The sequence below is a fragment of the Typha latifolia genome, chromosome 15, assembly GCF_019914945.1.
Source record: "Typha latifolia isolate L0001 chromosome 15, TyphaL0001v2, whole genome shotgun sequence".
NCBI lineage: Eukaryota > Viridiplantae > Streptophyta > Magnoliopsida > Poales > Typhaceae > Typha > Typha latifolia.
This window is the reverse complement of record NC_133100.1, coordinates 1,812,843-1,830,043: the sequence shown is the minus strand read 5'-3', so window position 1 is coordinate 1,830,043 and position 17,201 is coordinate 1,812,843. Positions and strand designations below refer to the sequence as shown.

Genomic DNA, 17,201 nt, shown 5'->3' with positions numbered 1-17,201 from the left:
GCGGCGGTTCATGATCGCCAAGTGGCTCGGACCATATCGCCGGACAGTAAGCCCGCTGACGGCTTCCGCCGGAACGAAGGTGGCCAGCGGCGGGGAGGTCAAATGCCGCGCCGTCGGGTTCGCGCCGCAGGAAAAGGAGACCACAAGTGGATCGAAATCAATATATTATTATTAATTGAGAGTATATAATTAATTGAGGAGCAGCAGTGGAATTCAGAAGACAAAGGGATGAATGGAATATGCGACGAGTGGTTGGAATGTACCGGTGAGCGAACCCAACAAGCAGTAGATGGTAGAAAAAACTAGGTGTTTATATATGATAAAATGCTTTGCTGAAGAACAATGTAGATATCTATCATCACAAAGCTATGTTGAGAATGATCATAAGAGTTATGATGTATATTTCTTGGTAAATTTGATATTCCTACTTGTAGCAAAGAAGCTAAGCAAAAATAATCATAGATGGAATGTATAGAAAGATAGATAAAATCATAGATGCAAAAGACAAGAGCATCATCAACAATAATCAAATGCCTTCTGAATTGAATAAATTATATAAATATTAGTTTTTTTTTTAAACTTCTATTATTATTAAGATTTTATTTAATTATGCAATGACCTGTTAGATAGAAATTGCTGAGAATGAAACACATTTAATGAAAACCATAGTATTAATGAACAATTCATTGAGAAATTGGCATAAAAATGTCCTGTCGGATCTTGATGTGTGTTAAAAATATTTTAAATAATTTAAATGTAAATTTTTTTTTACATAATTAATTTGGTAAATTAATTATACAAGAATGTAGAGAAAGAAATATAAAATCATAGAAGGAGAAGACAAGAGCATCGCCACAATAATCAAATGCTTAAATATGTTTTAATCTAGTGACTACTAGTTTGTGTATTTGAATTGAGTATATTATATAAATATCAGGTTTAATTTTTATTTCTATTACTATTATTCTCATTTTATTTCAATTATTCTTTGACTAGTCACATTGAATTGGTGAGAATGAAACACATTTAAAGAACATCATAGTATTAACAAAAAAAAAAATCATCAAGAAATTTACTCTATTTTTATTTAGATAAGCAATTTTCCAACTCTCCTCGAGCTGACCCATTCCTCAATTTTTTTTTGTTCGCCCCCTTATTTACCCCATACCTTGATAGAAATTGGTTACATAAATCTCCAGTAGGATCTTGATATGCATTAACACCATTTTAAATCATTGAAATATAATTAAATTATTTTGCATAAGTGACTTAGTAACTTAATTATATAAAATATAGATAAATATATATAAAATCATAGAAGGAGAAGACAAGAGTATCATCAACAATAATGAATTTCTTGATTAGGTTTTAGTTTTGTGATTACGAAATTATGTATTGAGAAATTATGTAAATATTAGTTTTAATTTTTTAGTATTATTATTATGATTTTATTTTAATTATTCAATGACCGGTCACAAATTGGTGAGAATGAAACACGTTTAAAGAAAACCATAATATTAACAAAAAAAGTATCAAAATATTTGACAAAAGAAAATCTCCTGTTGGATTTTAATTAATTTAAATATAATAATAATATTTATCTAAGTGATTTAGTAAGTTAAATATACAAGAATTTAGAGAAAGATAAGTAAAATCATAGAAGGAGAAGACAAGAGCATCACCAACAATAATCAAATGTTAATCGGGTTATAATCTTATGATTACTAATTTATGTCTTTGAATTGAATAAATTATCTAATATTAGTTTTAAATGTTTTTTAACTTCTGTTACTATTAGCATTTTATTTAACTATTCAATGATTGATTATATAGAAATTGGTGTGAATGAAACACATTTAAATAAAATTATAGTATTAACAAAAATATCATCGAGAATTTGATACAACAAATCTCCCATCCAATCTTGATATGTATTAACAATATTTGATACGATTCGGATCAGGTTGGATAACCTAGAAAAATATTGGGCTCAATGGATTGAATCTGGTTATCTTATTTACTTATTTAGTTTAGTTAGAGCCTTATTAAATTAAAATTTTATTTAATTAGATAAATTTAGCTCTGCATAGTTTCGGAAAAAATATTCGCAAGATATAATATCAAACAAATTAGATAAGATCCAACCTCCAAATCTACAACTTTGGTATTCACGACTTATCCAGATTCAGAATCTATTTGTGGGAAAATGAAGGGTTATCCCGAGAAGATAAGGAAGATTGACTTAGTTAAATTTATTTAAGACCTTTTGATTTAATCTCTATAAATAGGACATTATGGCTTATATCTTAGGCATGCTTAGAATGAAAAGATTAATTGGCTTTTTCTCTATCATCTCTCTCAACTAGGCCGTCGGCCTCTACATCTCTCTCCCCTTCGTCTCTCTATCTTAACCATTTTTATCTCTAATGCGGTTTTTATCTTTACCCGCTATCATAATTGTAGACCAATCATAGCTTTCAACTATCTATTGCATCCGCATCCGCAAGCTACCACCACCATCACATATTGCCAAGCCACCTCCATCAACTACTCGGCCTCCATTCCATCATCACCTCCATCCTATACTTAGGAATCCGTGCCTCCACCCATGGATCCCAAATCGTAACAAACCTGAATCTCGTAGATCTGATCTTCCGACCTTTATCTACTTTTTTTAATCTCAAAATCTAGCTATTCAAACCCTATAATCCTAGATTCATTGGAAAGATTTTTTCAAGGGCCACAACATATTTAAAATTTAGCAAGATCCAACGGCTAGATCATCCGCAACTTCTTTTGAAATTCAAGTCCTCAAACCGGTCCAGAATTATTATGGATGGGATCAAGCCAATTTGTAACAATATTTTAAATATAATTAATTTGTTACACAAGTAATTTAGTAATTTAATTATACAAGAATATAGAGAAAGTGTTAGGATTTTAGTGTTGGCAAATGTGTACAAAATAATCTAAGTGCTTTTACACATACATAAGTATTTCTATAAGTTTTGAAAGTACTCGGACTAAGAATTTTCAAAATCTAAAGCAGACAAGTCACTGTATTCACCACGTTCACATGACGTTTAAACGCACTTAGATCGCATTGGAACACGGTCTCAAGCGTTCACATATAAAAAAAGTGTTTCAGCCAGACGCAGACTTAAAGGTTCGTACATACAACGATGTTGTTTTGGCTATCCGAACGCATGGACTCACTTAATTGAAACAAAATGGATATACATATCATTATCTAGAGGGGTGAAAAATGAAAATGGTTTGATCACTGCATGATCCCTAAATGTTGATGTATCCATCAGGCCGTGTTTAGTTGGAGGGAAGTAAAATGTGTAGTTTCAGAAAATATCAAGTTTTCTATTGTTTGGTTGAAGAAAATGAGTTGAGAAATTACTTATTATACCTCCATATTTTTGACCAAATTCACTCCTCTCTATAGGAGGGAGAGTCGACTTCCCAGTTGTAGTTCCTAGTTATATGCAAAAAAATATGACTACTAAGTTCCTATAATATTTTATATTATTTTATCAAATATTCTTTTCCAACTTATATGCTCTTCTAAGATCTATTATTTAAATATATACTCATTTATAATTAATATTTAATCTACTTTAAAACCCTTAATCTTTTTTTGACATAGATATGTTCTTCAAAAGAAATTTCTAAATACCCTTCAAACCAAACTAATTATTAAAATTTCACCAACTTGACTAATTAATAAGACAAAACACCCTTATTTTTGTTTTTACACACTCTTTTTAGTTAATAATTTTTATGGTTTTATATTTTAAGAACTAAAGATTTTAACTTATATTTGTTAAAAACTAATACCAAAGGTACATATACATCGGAAAAAAGAATTTTAGTTAGGTATAGATGAAAATAAATCAATTTATTTTTATTTTAAACTCCAACTTCTATTTTTTTTCTCAATCAAATAATAAACAATAAAAAAAATCATAATTCCACTTTGTCTCACAAACATTATGAAATAATAAATTTCTGTTACAAAATAAGTTTTCTAAGAATTTCTCCTTCGTATGGCTTCTTCTACTTCACTTTTGGCATTTATCGATAACTAAATATGCCGTTAGCAAATCGAAAACTTTTAAATTTCTTTTGAGTCTTTTCCTTTCTTTTTATTTCCTCCAAAGAGTAGTACCTCTTTAGCAATAATTGTTCATGTAACTATCAAAGGTGGGTGGAGTGCTAAATAAATGATCAAACGACGTTACATCATATGTCGTTAGGGTTAGACAGTTGAAAATTATGTCCTACAAGTAGAAGTAGTAATCATGTTAATTTGTTATTTGTTATGACGACACAATGTCTCAGTTCTTTTTCATTTTTACACAATGTCTCAAATCACACACTCGTACGCAGAAATATTAATCCAAATACTATACAAATATATATATATATATATATATATCGTAGACTGATCATATCATTAATTCAATCAAACGATTATAGCTTGATATAAGAGAAGAAAGGGAAATAGAAAAAATCCTAAGAGCAACCCCTCACTTGGCTGAATTACAGACCTTGCAATAATTAAAATAAAATATTAAGCATGATCAAACACTCAAGCATAATAAGAAAAGAGGAGATAGAGTCATAAATATTTAAACCTTTCAAAGTTTCAACATAATAGAGACACCCTTTGAAAAAATAATTTCTGATGAAGAAATATTTTATTTACCGAATATTTCTGGGGTAAAAATGGTGATGGATCTAAAAATATAAGATGTTCAAGGGTGTAAAATTTTGAATGAATTCATATATTATATTTTAAAATATAATTTTATTTATATAATATATCTAAATTTTATGTACGAGCATATGTATAAATTATTGATTAAATCCAATTCAAATTTGATTCAAAATAGGCTTAAATATACTTATCAAATGGCTTGAAATAAGTCAGAGCGAATTAGGTTTAATCAACTCAAATTTAATATTTTTAATTAGGCTCGAAACTAATTTCAGTCTAAGCTTAGATAAAACTCAGCTCTGACTACATCCTAACCAATATCTTTGTAATTGTCTTTTCTTTTGTGCTGGTGAAAATTATGATTCTTTTTCATAATCAAATGAACAATACATTGATTAATAAAAACTAATAATAAGGTGTGCATCTGACGAGGTTAATTTAAACCTAAAGAGCCTAAAAAATATCAACTCGAGTTCAATCCAATCTAGATACAAGCGAGCTTTCATGCTCTACTTACTACTTTGCATCAGTTGTAACCCTAAACTGTACTACCGTTGGTTCTAAACTGGACGTACGCACTTTTATCGATGGAACGTACGAAGGCGTACGGCAATTCCTACCTTCTTCGATCCCTTCTCCTCCCTCTTTTACAAATCATCGAGTCATCTCAGACACCTCTCTCTCTCTCTCTCTCTCTCTCTCTCTCTCTCTCTCTCTCTCTCTCTCTATAAAATAATTCGTCTCTTAGCTAGCGTGTGCAAACGACAATCTTCCTTGCTCCAGGATCCATTTTATGGTATGAAACCTCGTGCCGCTACGTATCCCGCCTCGTGTCGCCGCGTGTAGTACTCGCGCTGACTTTATCCTCTCCTTGCAGGCTTTCCCATTCCCGTGGATTTTTTTTTTTTTTTTTATCTCCTCGCATCTAAAGAGTTCAAGAAAGGGAGATAAAAGAAGAAGAATATTCTTCACTTAAATCGCCAAAATCTTCATGTACATGAATTAACGATGTATGGATGGGTGGATGTTGACACCTCTTCTGAATAATTACTTAATTAGCTTCCATCTAGATCCGGCCATCTAGATCTCCCTCCTCTCCCTTGGAACTCAGATGGCGGCGCAAGTGCGAGTCAAGCGTGCGACCGACCTCTTCGATGACGACGCCAAGGCCCGCCTCCGTACGTGTGATGCCAGCAGCGGCAGCGAGCGCGACGCGGCGCTCTCCGGCCTCGTCCACGCTTTTCTCGAGCCCGACGGGGTGGCCCTGCCTGCCGCCGAGTCCGACGGCGGGGAAGAGTCCGATGACACAGATGAGGACGGTGATACCACCGTGGAGGCATCGGCGGAGGTCAGGAAACTTCTCGATCCTTACTCTAAAGGCGACCCATTTCGAATCCGGCTCTACGGAGACGTAGTCAACGCGGTGGAAGCAATGGCGGCACTACGGCCTAGACGGTCGGGGTTCCGAAGAGCCGTGATGGCGAGGCTTCGAGACAGAGGTTATAACGCGGGAGTTTGCAACGCGAGGTGGGAGGGATCGAAAGGGATGGCCGAAGGAAACTACGAGTACATCGACGTCGAGGTTCAGGAGAAGAGATACATCATCGACATCGGATTCGCGTCAGAGCTTGAAGTAGCGAGGTCGACGGAGGGTTATCGGACGGTGGCCGCTGCAATGCCGGAGGTGATCGTTGCGATGCCAGAGGAGGTGCGGCGGACCGTGCAGATCGCGGCGGACGAGGCGCGGCGGTCGCTGAGGAGGCAGGGGCTGAGCGTGCCGCCGTGGCGGAACCGGAGGTTCATGATCGCCAAGTGGCTCGGACCATATCGCCGGACGATCAACCCTCTGCCAGCTTCCGCCGGAGCGAAGGTGGCCGGCAGCGGGGAGGTCAAATGCCGCGCCGTCGGGTTCGCGCTGCCAGAAAAGGAGAGCACAGTTGGATCGAAATTAATATATTATTATTAATTGAGGAGTAGTAGTGGAATTTAGAAGACAAAGGAGCGGATAGAATATGCGGCGAGGGGTCGGAATGAAGTGGTGGGCGAAGCCAACAAGCAGTAGATGGTGACGTGGAGAAGGGGAGGGCAACAATTGGGGAGTGGTTTGTTTAGCTGTATTGTAGATATATTCTTCTAGTTTGTTTAGATTATGGTAAATATTATCATAATTGGTATTAGAATATTCTCAAAATATTATCAAGATACTATTAATGGAATATTCTTCAATTACCTAGTATAATATGGTAATATATCTTATTATTTGCTATATTTAGTATAATATCAATTATATTTTTCCACTGTGGCCTCATTCAACTTTGAATAAGCCACCATATATAGAAACATAATCAGTCATTCGATCATTACTTTTCTTCTGCAATTATCTTTCTCTTTAGTTTCCTACAATATTTGCATGGTATCAGAGCATCCGTGCCAAATTTTTCTTCTTGTTTGGGACTTGTTATGCACTTGAGGGGGGAGTTAATCTTGCTGCATAAAATGGGAAGTCAAAATTTATCTTCTTTCGTTTTGTTTTGGATCCAAGGAGCCACTAGGCTTGAATGAAAGACGCATAGTGTATATATGAGAAAAGTGAAGTGAGGGTGGCGCAGCGAAACTTCATCTCGTATGGTAGATGTCTGCTTGGATGGAAAGAAAGAGATCCATCAAGCTCGATTCATTTACATTTGTTCTTAGCTTGTTCAACTTGTTATAATGTCGGCACTGATGTTTCAATGTATGCTTCAACCGGAATCCCCAGAGGGGTAATTAATCAGAAAGATAGCTTTTCATTTGACTTCTACTCTTTGCGTATATATTTGTCCATTTGGACTCATAGTCTTGAGCTAAACCAATCCAAGTAAGAAAGTCATCTTCTTCTTCTCTATAATATTTCTCTTTTCCCTAATTATCTTATCAGTCAAAGCATGCATCAAACACAGCAACGCCACCACACCCATAAATTACCTGCCCACACTAGTCAGTGTCATATTAAAATGTCTTCATCTACCCAAAATGATGCCACTCGTCCAATTGAGATTATTCTTGATGGCACCAACTATAACATATAGGCATCTACCATGCATGTATTAGAAGGACGCAAATTATGGCATTATATTTCTGGCGAATTTTCTATGCACGCAAGTCGATTAGATGATTGGGAATGCATCCAATGTAAAATTCTCTCATAGTTCATCAATACTTCAATTCCTTCTATTCATAGAAATTGGGAAATGGCAAACTGGCATGAGAATTTTTGGTGAATCGATACAATATCACCAATGACACATCTCCACAGTTTTAAATTGAGATTAAACTCTATCAGATGCGCTAGGAGCCAAGTCAATTCATTGCAAATTATTCGCAAGTTACTAATCTTTGGGATCAGTTAGGTGTCTACTATCGCTGAAAGTTTATGCATGGCGCTTTGTGATGATTTTGAGTCTACTTGACCCTCAATCCTGCATTTTACGCCTTTCCTCCATTGGGCATTGCTATCGCCGAACTTATTTCTGAAGAAAATCGTCATTCCACTATGAAGATACAATCTCTAGACATGGTTATGGCTACTCCCTCATTTGATGGCCCAAGACAATCATCTAAATCTTCAACACTGTAATCGTCATTCAAACAACTATCGTGGAAATATTGTCGAAGCTATGTTCACCATGTCAATGAGTGTCGCAAGCTACACAAGAACAACCAAACTCGGGCTCCCACCCAAATGCTGTTGCAATTGCTTTCGCTACCCATGAGTCTTCTGCTACACTTGAGAGTTTATCTCAGACTACTAATCTCACTACGAGTGGCATTGAGGCACTAAATCATCAGGTTATGTTCTATTCTCTCATTACCCTCTCTATCACCTCAGATAAATCCTTATGATTTATAGATTCAGCATCTTGTAACCATAAACTCATGATCCGTCCTTATTCGCTATGAAAACAAATCTTACTCCTAAGCCTATCGTTTATACTAGTGATGATTCTCAAATGCTAATTAGCCAATATAGGATCTATTTTCTCTTCAAATTTATCTATTGATAACATATATTTAGTCCCAAATTACCTATAAAACCATTGGACAACTTTGTGAACTGAACTAGGCCTTGAAGTTAAATTCACTAACTAGTGTAGTAATGTGTAGGATCCATAGACAAGTTAGCTATTTGGGATAGGTCATAAGATTGGACGCCAATTTGAGCTTTGTTCCTTGTAGATTTTTTCCTCCCTATCTACATCAAGTGTTGCTCTTGCTACCTCCTCCAGTTTTTGGCACTCTCATCAGGGTCATGTCTCTTTCCCTCGCATTCAGTCATTGGATTCTAGTGGGCTTCAATAAGTTTGATTATGTTTCTTGTCAGTTAGGTGAACAAACACATTTATCTTTAATAAAAGTAGCTCTATTTCTTTTGCACCATTTGATCTTGTACATTTTGATATTTGGTGTCCTTCCCTAGTTTCTACTGAAGGGCGTCTCATTATTTTGTTATTTTTATCAATGATTATTCTCGTTAAATATGGATATATCTCTTAAAGCATAAATTTTGAACTTTTTAAAATGGTATAAACATCCTTTTCCACAAATATTAAGGTTTTTCATTTAGATAATGCTATGGAATATAATGAGAAATTATTTTCAGTTTTGTTTTACAACAAAATGGAATAATATTTCATCGTTCTTGTCCTTTCACCTCTCAACAGAATGGTTATGTAGAAAATATCGTTACATTTTAGATACCATAAGATCTCTTCTTATTTTTCGAAATTAAGCTACCCTTATTGCTATTTATATAATCAACTGTTTTCCATCATTACTCATTAAAAATAATGTAAAAGAAAGAAATTAAAATAGAATGAGGTAATTATGTGTTTCATTAAGATGAATCAAGTACATAAATAGGAGGAGATTACGACAATCTCTCATACAATTAAGCTTGCCTATCCAACAGATTAGGATAGAAATGCTATATACAAGGAAAGTAAATAACAAACAGATTAACTAAATCAATAACAATAGTAATAAAATCTAATTTTGATATTTCTTTCCAATACTCCCCCTCAAGTTGGAACCAAATCTGATTTCAATATTTCTTTCCAACAAACACCCCCTCTCAAGTTAGAACCAAATATTTCTTTTCCCAAATGTTTAGTTAACAAATATGCCAATTGATTTACTGAGTCAATATGCTTGGTAATTATTGAACCATCTTGACTCTTATCTTGAATATAGTGACAGTCCAATTCTATGTGCCTTGTGCGCTCATGAAAGACTGGGTTTGCTGCTATATGCAGAGCGGCCTTATTGCCACAATATAAGGAAGTAGGTCCATGGTGAATAAGGCCTAAGTCTCCTAATAGGCACCGAAGCCATGTTAACTCGCAGCAAGCTCTAGCCATTGCGCGGTATTCTGCTTCGACTGAAGACAATGATACAGTTTTCTGCCGTTTTGATTTTCATGAAATTAGTGAGGACCCAAGGAACACATAATACCCTGTAGTGGATTATCTAGTGAGAGGACAACCTCCCCAATCTAAATCACAGTAGGATCATAATTTCAAATAATTTTTTGAAGAAAAAAATAGACCTTGACTTGGGGCACCCTTTAGATATCGAACAACGCGTAAGGCTGCCTCCATATGATGTCTTCTGGGTTGATGCATGAATCTACTCAAGACAAACAAAATAAGTGATATCAAGTCTTGAAACTATCAAATATATTAGGCGGCCAACCAATCTTCTGTATTTGCCTGGATCTTTAAGCAATTCATCTTTATCTAACAGTTTTAAGCCTCTTTCCATAGGAGTGTCTACTGGAGCAGCATTTAATAGACCTGCATCTTTGATTATTTCTAATGCATATTTTCTCTGTGACACAAAAATCTCATTCCTAGATGTAGAAATTTCTATTCCTAGAAAATATTTCAACTCGCCAAGGTCTTCAAGATTAAAATTTTTATGCAAATGCTTCTTGATGGCAGCAATACTGTTTGGATCATTTCTAGTGATCAAAATATCGTCGACATAAATTAGGAGAATGGTAAAGGACTTGCCTTTCTTTTCGATGAAGAGGGAGTAGTTGGCTCGTGATTGTACAAAGCCAGCGGAAGTGATGACAGAATAAAACTTTGAAAACCACTAGCAAGAGGCTTGCTTCAATCCGTAGAGCGATTTGTATATGCGACAGACGAGATGTTCCTCCCCCTGTCTCCGAAGCCCTAGTGGTAGAGACATGTAAATTTCTTCAGTCAGGTCACCGTAGAGGAATGCATTGTGGACATCAAGCTGATGAAGTGGCCAGCCTCTGGCAGCAGCTAAGGCAAGAAGATAGCGAATAAAAATAATTTTTGCTGTGGGAGAGAAAGTCTCGTGGTAGTCGATGCCCTCCATTTGGGTGAATCCTTGGGCAACTAGACGCGCCTTATGTCACTCTATTGTGTTATCAGAGCGACGTTTAATTTTGTAAACCCGCCGACATCCTATGGGTTTCTTGCTAGCCGAAAGAGAGGTTAGACTCCATGTGTCGTTGGCAGCAAGGGCATCTAACTCAAGTTTCATTGCATCACGCCATTGAGGGTTGGTAATAGATTCATTGCAAGAGGTAAGCTCTCGCTCTTGACTGATAGAAGCAATAAACAATTTGTGTGCAGGTGTATAGCGATGATAAGAAAGGTAATTGGTTAGTGGGTACCTTGTCCCTTTGTGCAAATCTAGAGAGAAGGAGGTGACTGGATCTGAGGGAGGATGCATGATGACGGAGCAAAGGTAATCGTTGAACCTCACAGGTGGATTAGATTGTCGAGTGGAGCGGCGGAGAGGAATATTGGTTGGTGGTGGTGGATCGGGTGTTCCGGTAGAGGGAATGGTGGTAGTATGGCAAGGTGGTGGTGGCGGGGAGGAAGTAGAGGGGAGAAGGTTCATGGGTGAACAAATTTTAGGCGATTGTATGTGTGGTGGTGGTGGAGTTGCGGTGGAGGGTGGTGAGGTGGTTGGGTTAGGTTCAAATGATGGTGATGTGGTTGAGTTGAGTTCAAAAGAATGGCCATATGGGCTTATGGGACCTGTATCATCTCCCCTTGATGGGCTTGTTGTTTGGATCAAAGGAAAGGGTAGAGAATAGGTATTATTTGAAGAATAAGAAAAAATATCTTCTTTAAAATGGATGTCTCTGCTTGTGAAAAAAATATTTGTTAATAAATCAAAAAGTTTGTAACCTTTTTAACCTATTGGGTATCCAATGAAAATGGAAGATGTACCTCAGTAGTCAAATTTATGAGAGGTATGGATGTTTGTGGCATAAGCCAAGTAACTAAAAACTCGTAGATAGAAAAAAAGTTGGAGGTTTTGAGTAAAGTAGCTCAAATGGTGTCTTGTCGGCTAAAATTAGGGAAGGTAGCCGATTAATGATGTGAACAGCAGTAAGAGCACATTCTCTCCAAAATTGGGAAGGAAGATTAGCTTGAAATTTTAATGCTCTTGCTACTTGAAGAATATGACGGTGTTTGCGTTCCACAACCCTATTTTATTGAGGTGTGTATACACAAGAATGTTGAAAAATAACACCGTTATCTTAAAAAAAAAGAACGAAGAGAGATAAATTCGCCACCGTTATCATTTCGAATAGTTTTGATGCGAGTTTCAAATTGAGTAGAAAAATAACTAAAAAATGTTTTAAAAGCAGTTGTGTTTCATCTTTATATCGCATCAAAAATATCGAAGTAAAACGTGAAAAATCGTCGACAATGGTGAAAAAATAATGAGAACCAGAAAGAAGGATGTCGATAGCGACCCCAAATATCACAATGAATAACATCAAATGGTTTAATAGAGAAAGTATTACTGACATTAAAAGGTAAACGACTTTGTTTGGCAAGACAAATAGAGCAAGATTTATTAGAATTAGCAAAAAAAATTAAGAAATTTTGTGCAATAAAATTCAAATGGGAAGATGATACATGCCCTAAGCGGTTGTGCCAAAGGTCGGTAGGTGAGATGGTGAGATTGCATGTTGGTTGGTTTGAGGACATGGCTTTTTTAGTGGTAGACTTTCCTACTTGTAATGCCACCAGATAATAGAGTTCGTCACGCATTTCACCCAAACCAATCATCTTCCTCGTATCCAGATCCTGCAAAATACACCAATAAGGGAAAAATATCACTGAATAATTTAAGCCTTTTGTCAATTGCCCTACTGGCAACAAATTAACTTTGAATGTAGGAACATATAACACATTATGCAATTTATAGACGGAATTTAAAGGCATGGATCCTTTAGCAATAGTTTTGGCCTTCTCTCCACTAGGTAATAATATGGGTGACAATGAGCAACCTTTGTCTTTATGCAGTATTTTTGATGATGAGATAATATGATTTGTTGCACCACTATTGATAATCCAATTTCGACGAGGTAATTGAAACATACATGGTTTTGTGACCGCATTTGCCTTAGGATTAGGGGTACCTTCTACCCGATTATTGAGAAGTTCCATAATCTATTTTAATTGGGCCTCTGTGAATGTGGTGTTAGGTCCACCTTCTTCACAACTTGCATGGTTGACTGTAGAGTAATTGGGCAGAGCAGAGCCTAAGCTCGGATTCGACTTGGCCTTTGGATGGGCAAGGGGGTAGCCATATAATTTGTAACACTTTTTGACCTAATGTCCATCGGCATCACAATGGGTGCAGTGGGGTCGCACCTTTTCAGAACCGGGTCCATTGTGTCTATCATTAGAATCAGGACGATCGCTCCTCTCGTTCTTCCTTGGTGATGGCGGATAAAGCTTGCAGACAGCTATGGCAGCAACCAAAGTCGGCTCGGTGGAGGCGGAAGTCACTCCTAGATGGCGTTGTTTCTCCTCTTGAGCAACGAAGGAGTATGCTTCGCGAACCGAAGGGGAAGGTTTCATTAGGAGGATCTGGCCGCGAATTGCACTATAAGATTCATTCAAACCCATTAGAAATTGCATTACCTTTTGTTGCTCCGATTGTGGTGTTTCACAATGCATCCCTAGCTCATCCCATAGGGTTTTTAATCGAGTGTAATAGATGGAGACAGAGGTGGTTTCTTGCTTGTGGAGGGTGATGTCCTGTTATATCTCAAATATGCGGGCTAGATTGCCCTGAGAGAATCCAGTGTTGAGGTCCTCCCAAACTTCTCTGGTAGTGGAATAAAAATTCACACTGTCAACAATTTCTGGATCACAGGTATTGAATATCCAAGAATGGATAATGTCATTACATCTTGACCAAATGGTATGACCTTCAGGATCATCTGCTTCTGAAGGAGCTGAGATAGACCCATTGATGAATCCGAACTTATTTTTTATATTTAAGGTTTGAATCATGGATCTTTTCCAACTGGAGTAGTTATCTCCATTGAGGGGCTTGAAAACGAGAACCAATCCGGAATGATCAGAAGGATGGATAACATAAGGATTGGAGAGGTCAGTAGGGGGTTTTTCTTTCCCTACCTTTGATGGATTTGGTAAAACAACACCTTGGGAAGAAGAATGATTATCTTCAGCGATTGAGGGTAATGAAGGTTTTGATGGATTAGAATATGACTGCAATAGAACTTGGTTACTAGGGTTCTAGCTCTGATACCATATAAAAGAAAGAAATTAAAATAAAATGAGGTAATTATGTGTTTGATTAAGATGAATTAAGTATATAAATAGGAGGAGATTACAACAATCTCTCCTTCAATTAAGCTTGTCTATTTAATAGACTAGGATAGAGCTACTATATACAAAGAAAGTAAATAACAAACAGATTAACCAAATCAATAACAATAGTAATAAAATCTGATTTTGATATTTTTTTCCAATACTCCTCAAGTTGGAATCAAATCTGATTTTGATATTTCTTTCCAACAAATACCCCTCTTAAGTTGGAACTAAATCTGATTTTAGTATTTCTTTCCAACAAATAAAACCCCTTATCAACTTCTATATGGCACTTTACCTAACTACATCTTACTTTGGGTTTTCAATTGTGCATATGTTTTGTTCATCTTTTACCACATGAATGAACAAAGTTAGAATCATGTTCTAGGCTATGTTGTTTTCTCAGTTATGGTATTGAACAAAAAAGATATAGATGCTACGATCTCATAACCCAATATCTTCAAGTGTCTCGCCATGCAGTAATCTAGGAACACAAGCCATTTACTAGTCTTTCCACTATTACATCTATCTCTTTGAGTCAATTACCAATCATCACTAATTCCGCCATTGATTTGTTTCCAGAATCATCTGATACCACGACAAGCACTAATGGGTGATCAATCTTAGGCTATTCCAAGTGTATCTGATGAATCCGATGGTCCTTATGGTACACTGCATAAATCTGAGTACATCATCGACGTCGAAAGGGATGACCGAAGAAAACTACGACTACATCGTCGTCGAGATTCAGGAGAAGAGACACATCCTCGACGTTGGATTCGCTTGAGAGCTCGAAGTGGCGAGGTCGACATAGGCTTATCAGACGGTGGCGGCGGCGATGCCGGAGGAGGTGCGACGGACAGCGCAAATCGCGGCGGTTGCTGAGGAAGTAGGGCCTGAGTGTGCCGCCATGGAGGAACCGGCTGTTCATCAGGATTGCCAAGTGGATCAGTCCATATCAACGGACGATCGACCCGCTGCTAGCTTCCAAAAGTTGCCGGCGGCAGGGAGGTTAAATATATAGGCTAACGATGGGAGTGAGATTATTTATTTCAATTACTGTTACTGTTGCCATTATATATAATGAGCTTCTTTTAATGATTTGAACAATGTCCCATTAATTTGGAGCAAGGTCTATGATATGTGTAAAACAAATTATAATTGGTATTTTTATTGCTTGAATTTATTACATTATATATATATATATATATATGATCTGTACTGATAGAGAATACAACACAAGAAGCAAAGCTTAACTCATGATGTAGCTACATAGAGATTGAGCTCTATGAATTCTTTCTTGAAGAACTTTCATAGGATCAATTAAATCCTTTGGTTTGGATTCCCATCGATAGTAGTTAATCTCCTAAGACACCCTCCACAAACTCGACATGAGGGATTAAACGTAGCTATTTGCTCTACATGTGATAACATCAAGTGCCAGAAATTGATAACTCACTTCTCTTCTCTTCTCTTCTCTTCTCTTTCTTTTTTTGTCTCTCCTACAACCTGAATAAAAGAAGAGCAGCTCCTAAGATCTCAGCAATAATTGTTCCTTGTTTTGTTTTTGAACTGAAGCAATAATTGTTCGTATAACCACAAAAGTAGGTCCTACGATTAAGGGTAACACAAATCGCATTTTAAACGAGGCCTAAATGATCAATGTTACCTCTATGCGTCAATAAGGATAAAGAGTTGATACTTGTGTCCAAAGAATAAATGTCGTTTGTCAATTTGTAAGTGTATGATGACATGATGTCTCTATTCGATTCTTTTTTGTTTTTGTTTTGGTTTTTTTAAGACAATGTCTCTTACACACCCATACCCTGAGATGGAGTTACCTTGCCTGTAGCAATCTTAATCCAAATCCTACAAAAATATGTTTAACCTTAATGTTTCAACACAATAAGAACACTCTTTGAACTTTTGCTGGGGGACCAGAATGTTATTTGTCAAATATTTCTGAAAAAGAATAGGGGGAGGATCTAGAAAATGTGAATTTTCTAAGTCAATCTAGCAAAGTTAAGCAAAAGATAATAATATACTGAATTAAAAAAAATCAGAATGATCACTACATAGATCGGTAATTTTTATATGACATGAACTCGAAGACTTTAAATGAGTTTAAATTTAATATAATTAGAAGGGATCTTAAATAGATTGACTTGCTTAACCCAATAATAAAATAAGTTGTGTTTGTGTTTAGCACCTCAACTCATTTAACATGTTTATATCCCACCAATTTGTTTATTGCACGAGAACTCAGTTATGATCCAAATAGCTTGCTTAATTATCATAAAATGTGATAAACTCATTTGTAACTCAGTTAAATATGTTTATGACATGAATAACTAATATAAATTCGAATAACTCTTGTGGCCTAATAAGTTATTTATGACCTGTGTAATCTGTTTAATTAATGAGTTATACTCATGTTGGCTTATATTTGACCCGATTCAACTGGACTCTATCCGACTAGATCTAACCTAAATTTGACACTAACTTGAAGAAATACAACCTTATTGCCACCCTTAGCAATTATGCACAAGATTTTTTACGCGACAAAATCTCTATCAACTAAGATATAAGAAAAACCACGTATCATCTCTAGAGATCAAAACTAATGCACTATCAAATTTAGATATAAGATATACTTAATTATAACTAATTCTATTGCTTAACACCTACATATGCCTAATTGTTGTTGTTCTTTTTACTCGCTGTATTTTTCGATAAACTACTCCTCATACATCACAGCTCCGATAGAACTCAAGGAGTCGAAAATCCCATGCCTCAATACTCTTCCGAGA

General features: G+C 36.2%; 1 protein-coding gene across 1 annotated transcript; it reads left to right on the top strand.

Moving 5' to 3' along the window:
• Positions 1-5,840: 5,840 nt before the first annotated feature.
• LOC140802154 (uncharacterized) lies at positions 5,841-6,695 on the top strand. The gene has a single exon (XM_073157597.1). It carries the CDS (start codon positions 5,841-5,843, stop codon positions 6,693-6,695), a length of 855 nt encoding a protein of 284 aa, XP_073013698.1.
• Positions 6,696-17,201: the final 10,506 nt, after the last annotated feature.

What these genes read in the sequence shown, in the direction of transcription:
- LOC140802154 (XM_073157597.1), top strand. Translation starts at nt 5,841, where the DNA reads ATGGCGGCGCAAGTGCGAGTCAAGCGTGCGACCGACCTCTTCGATGAC.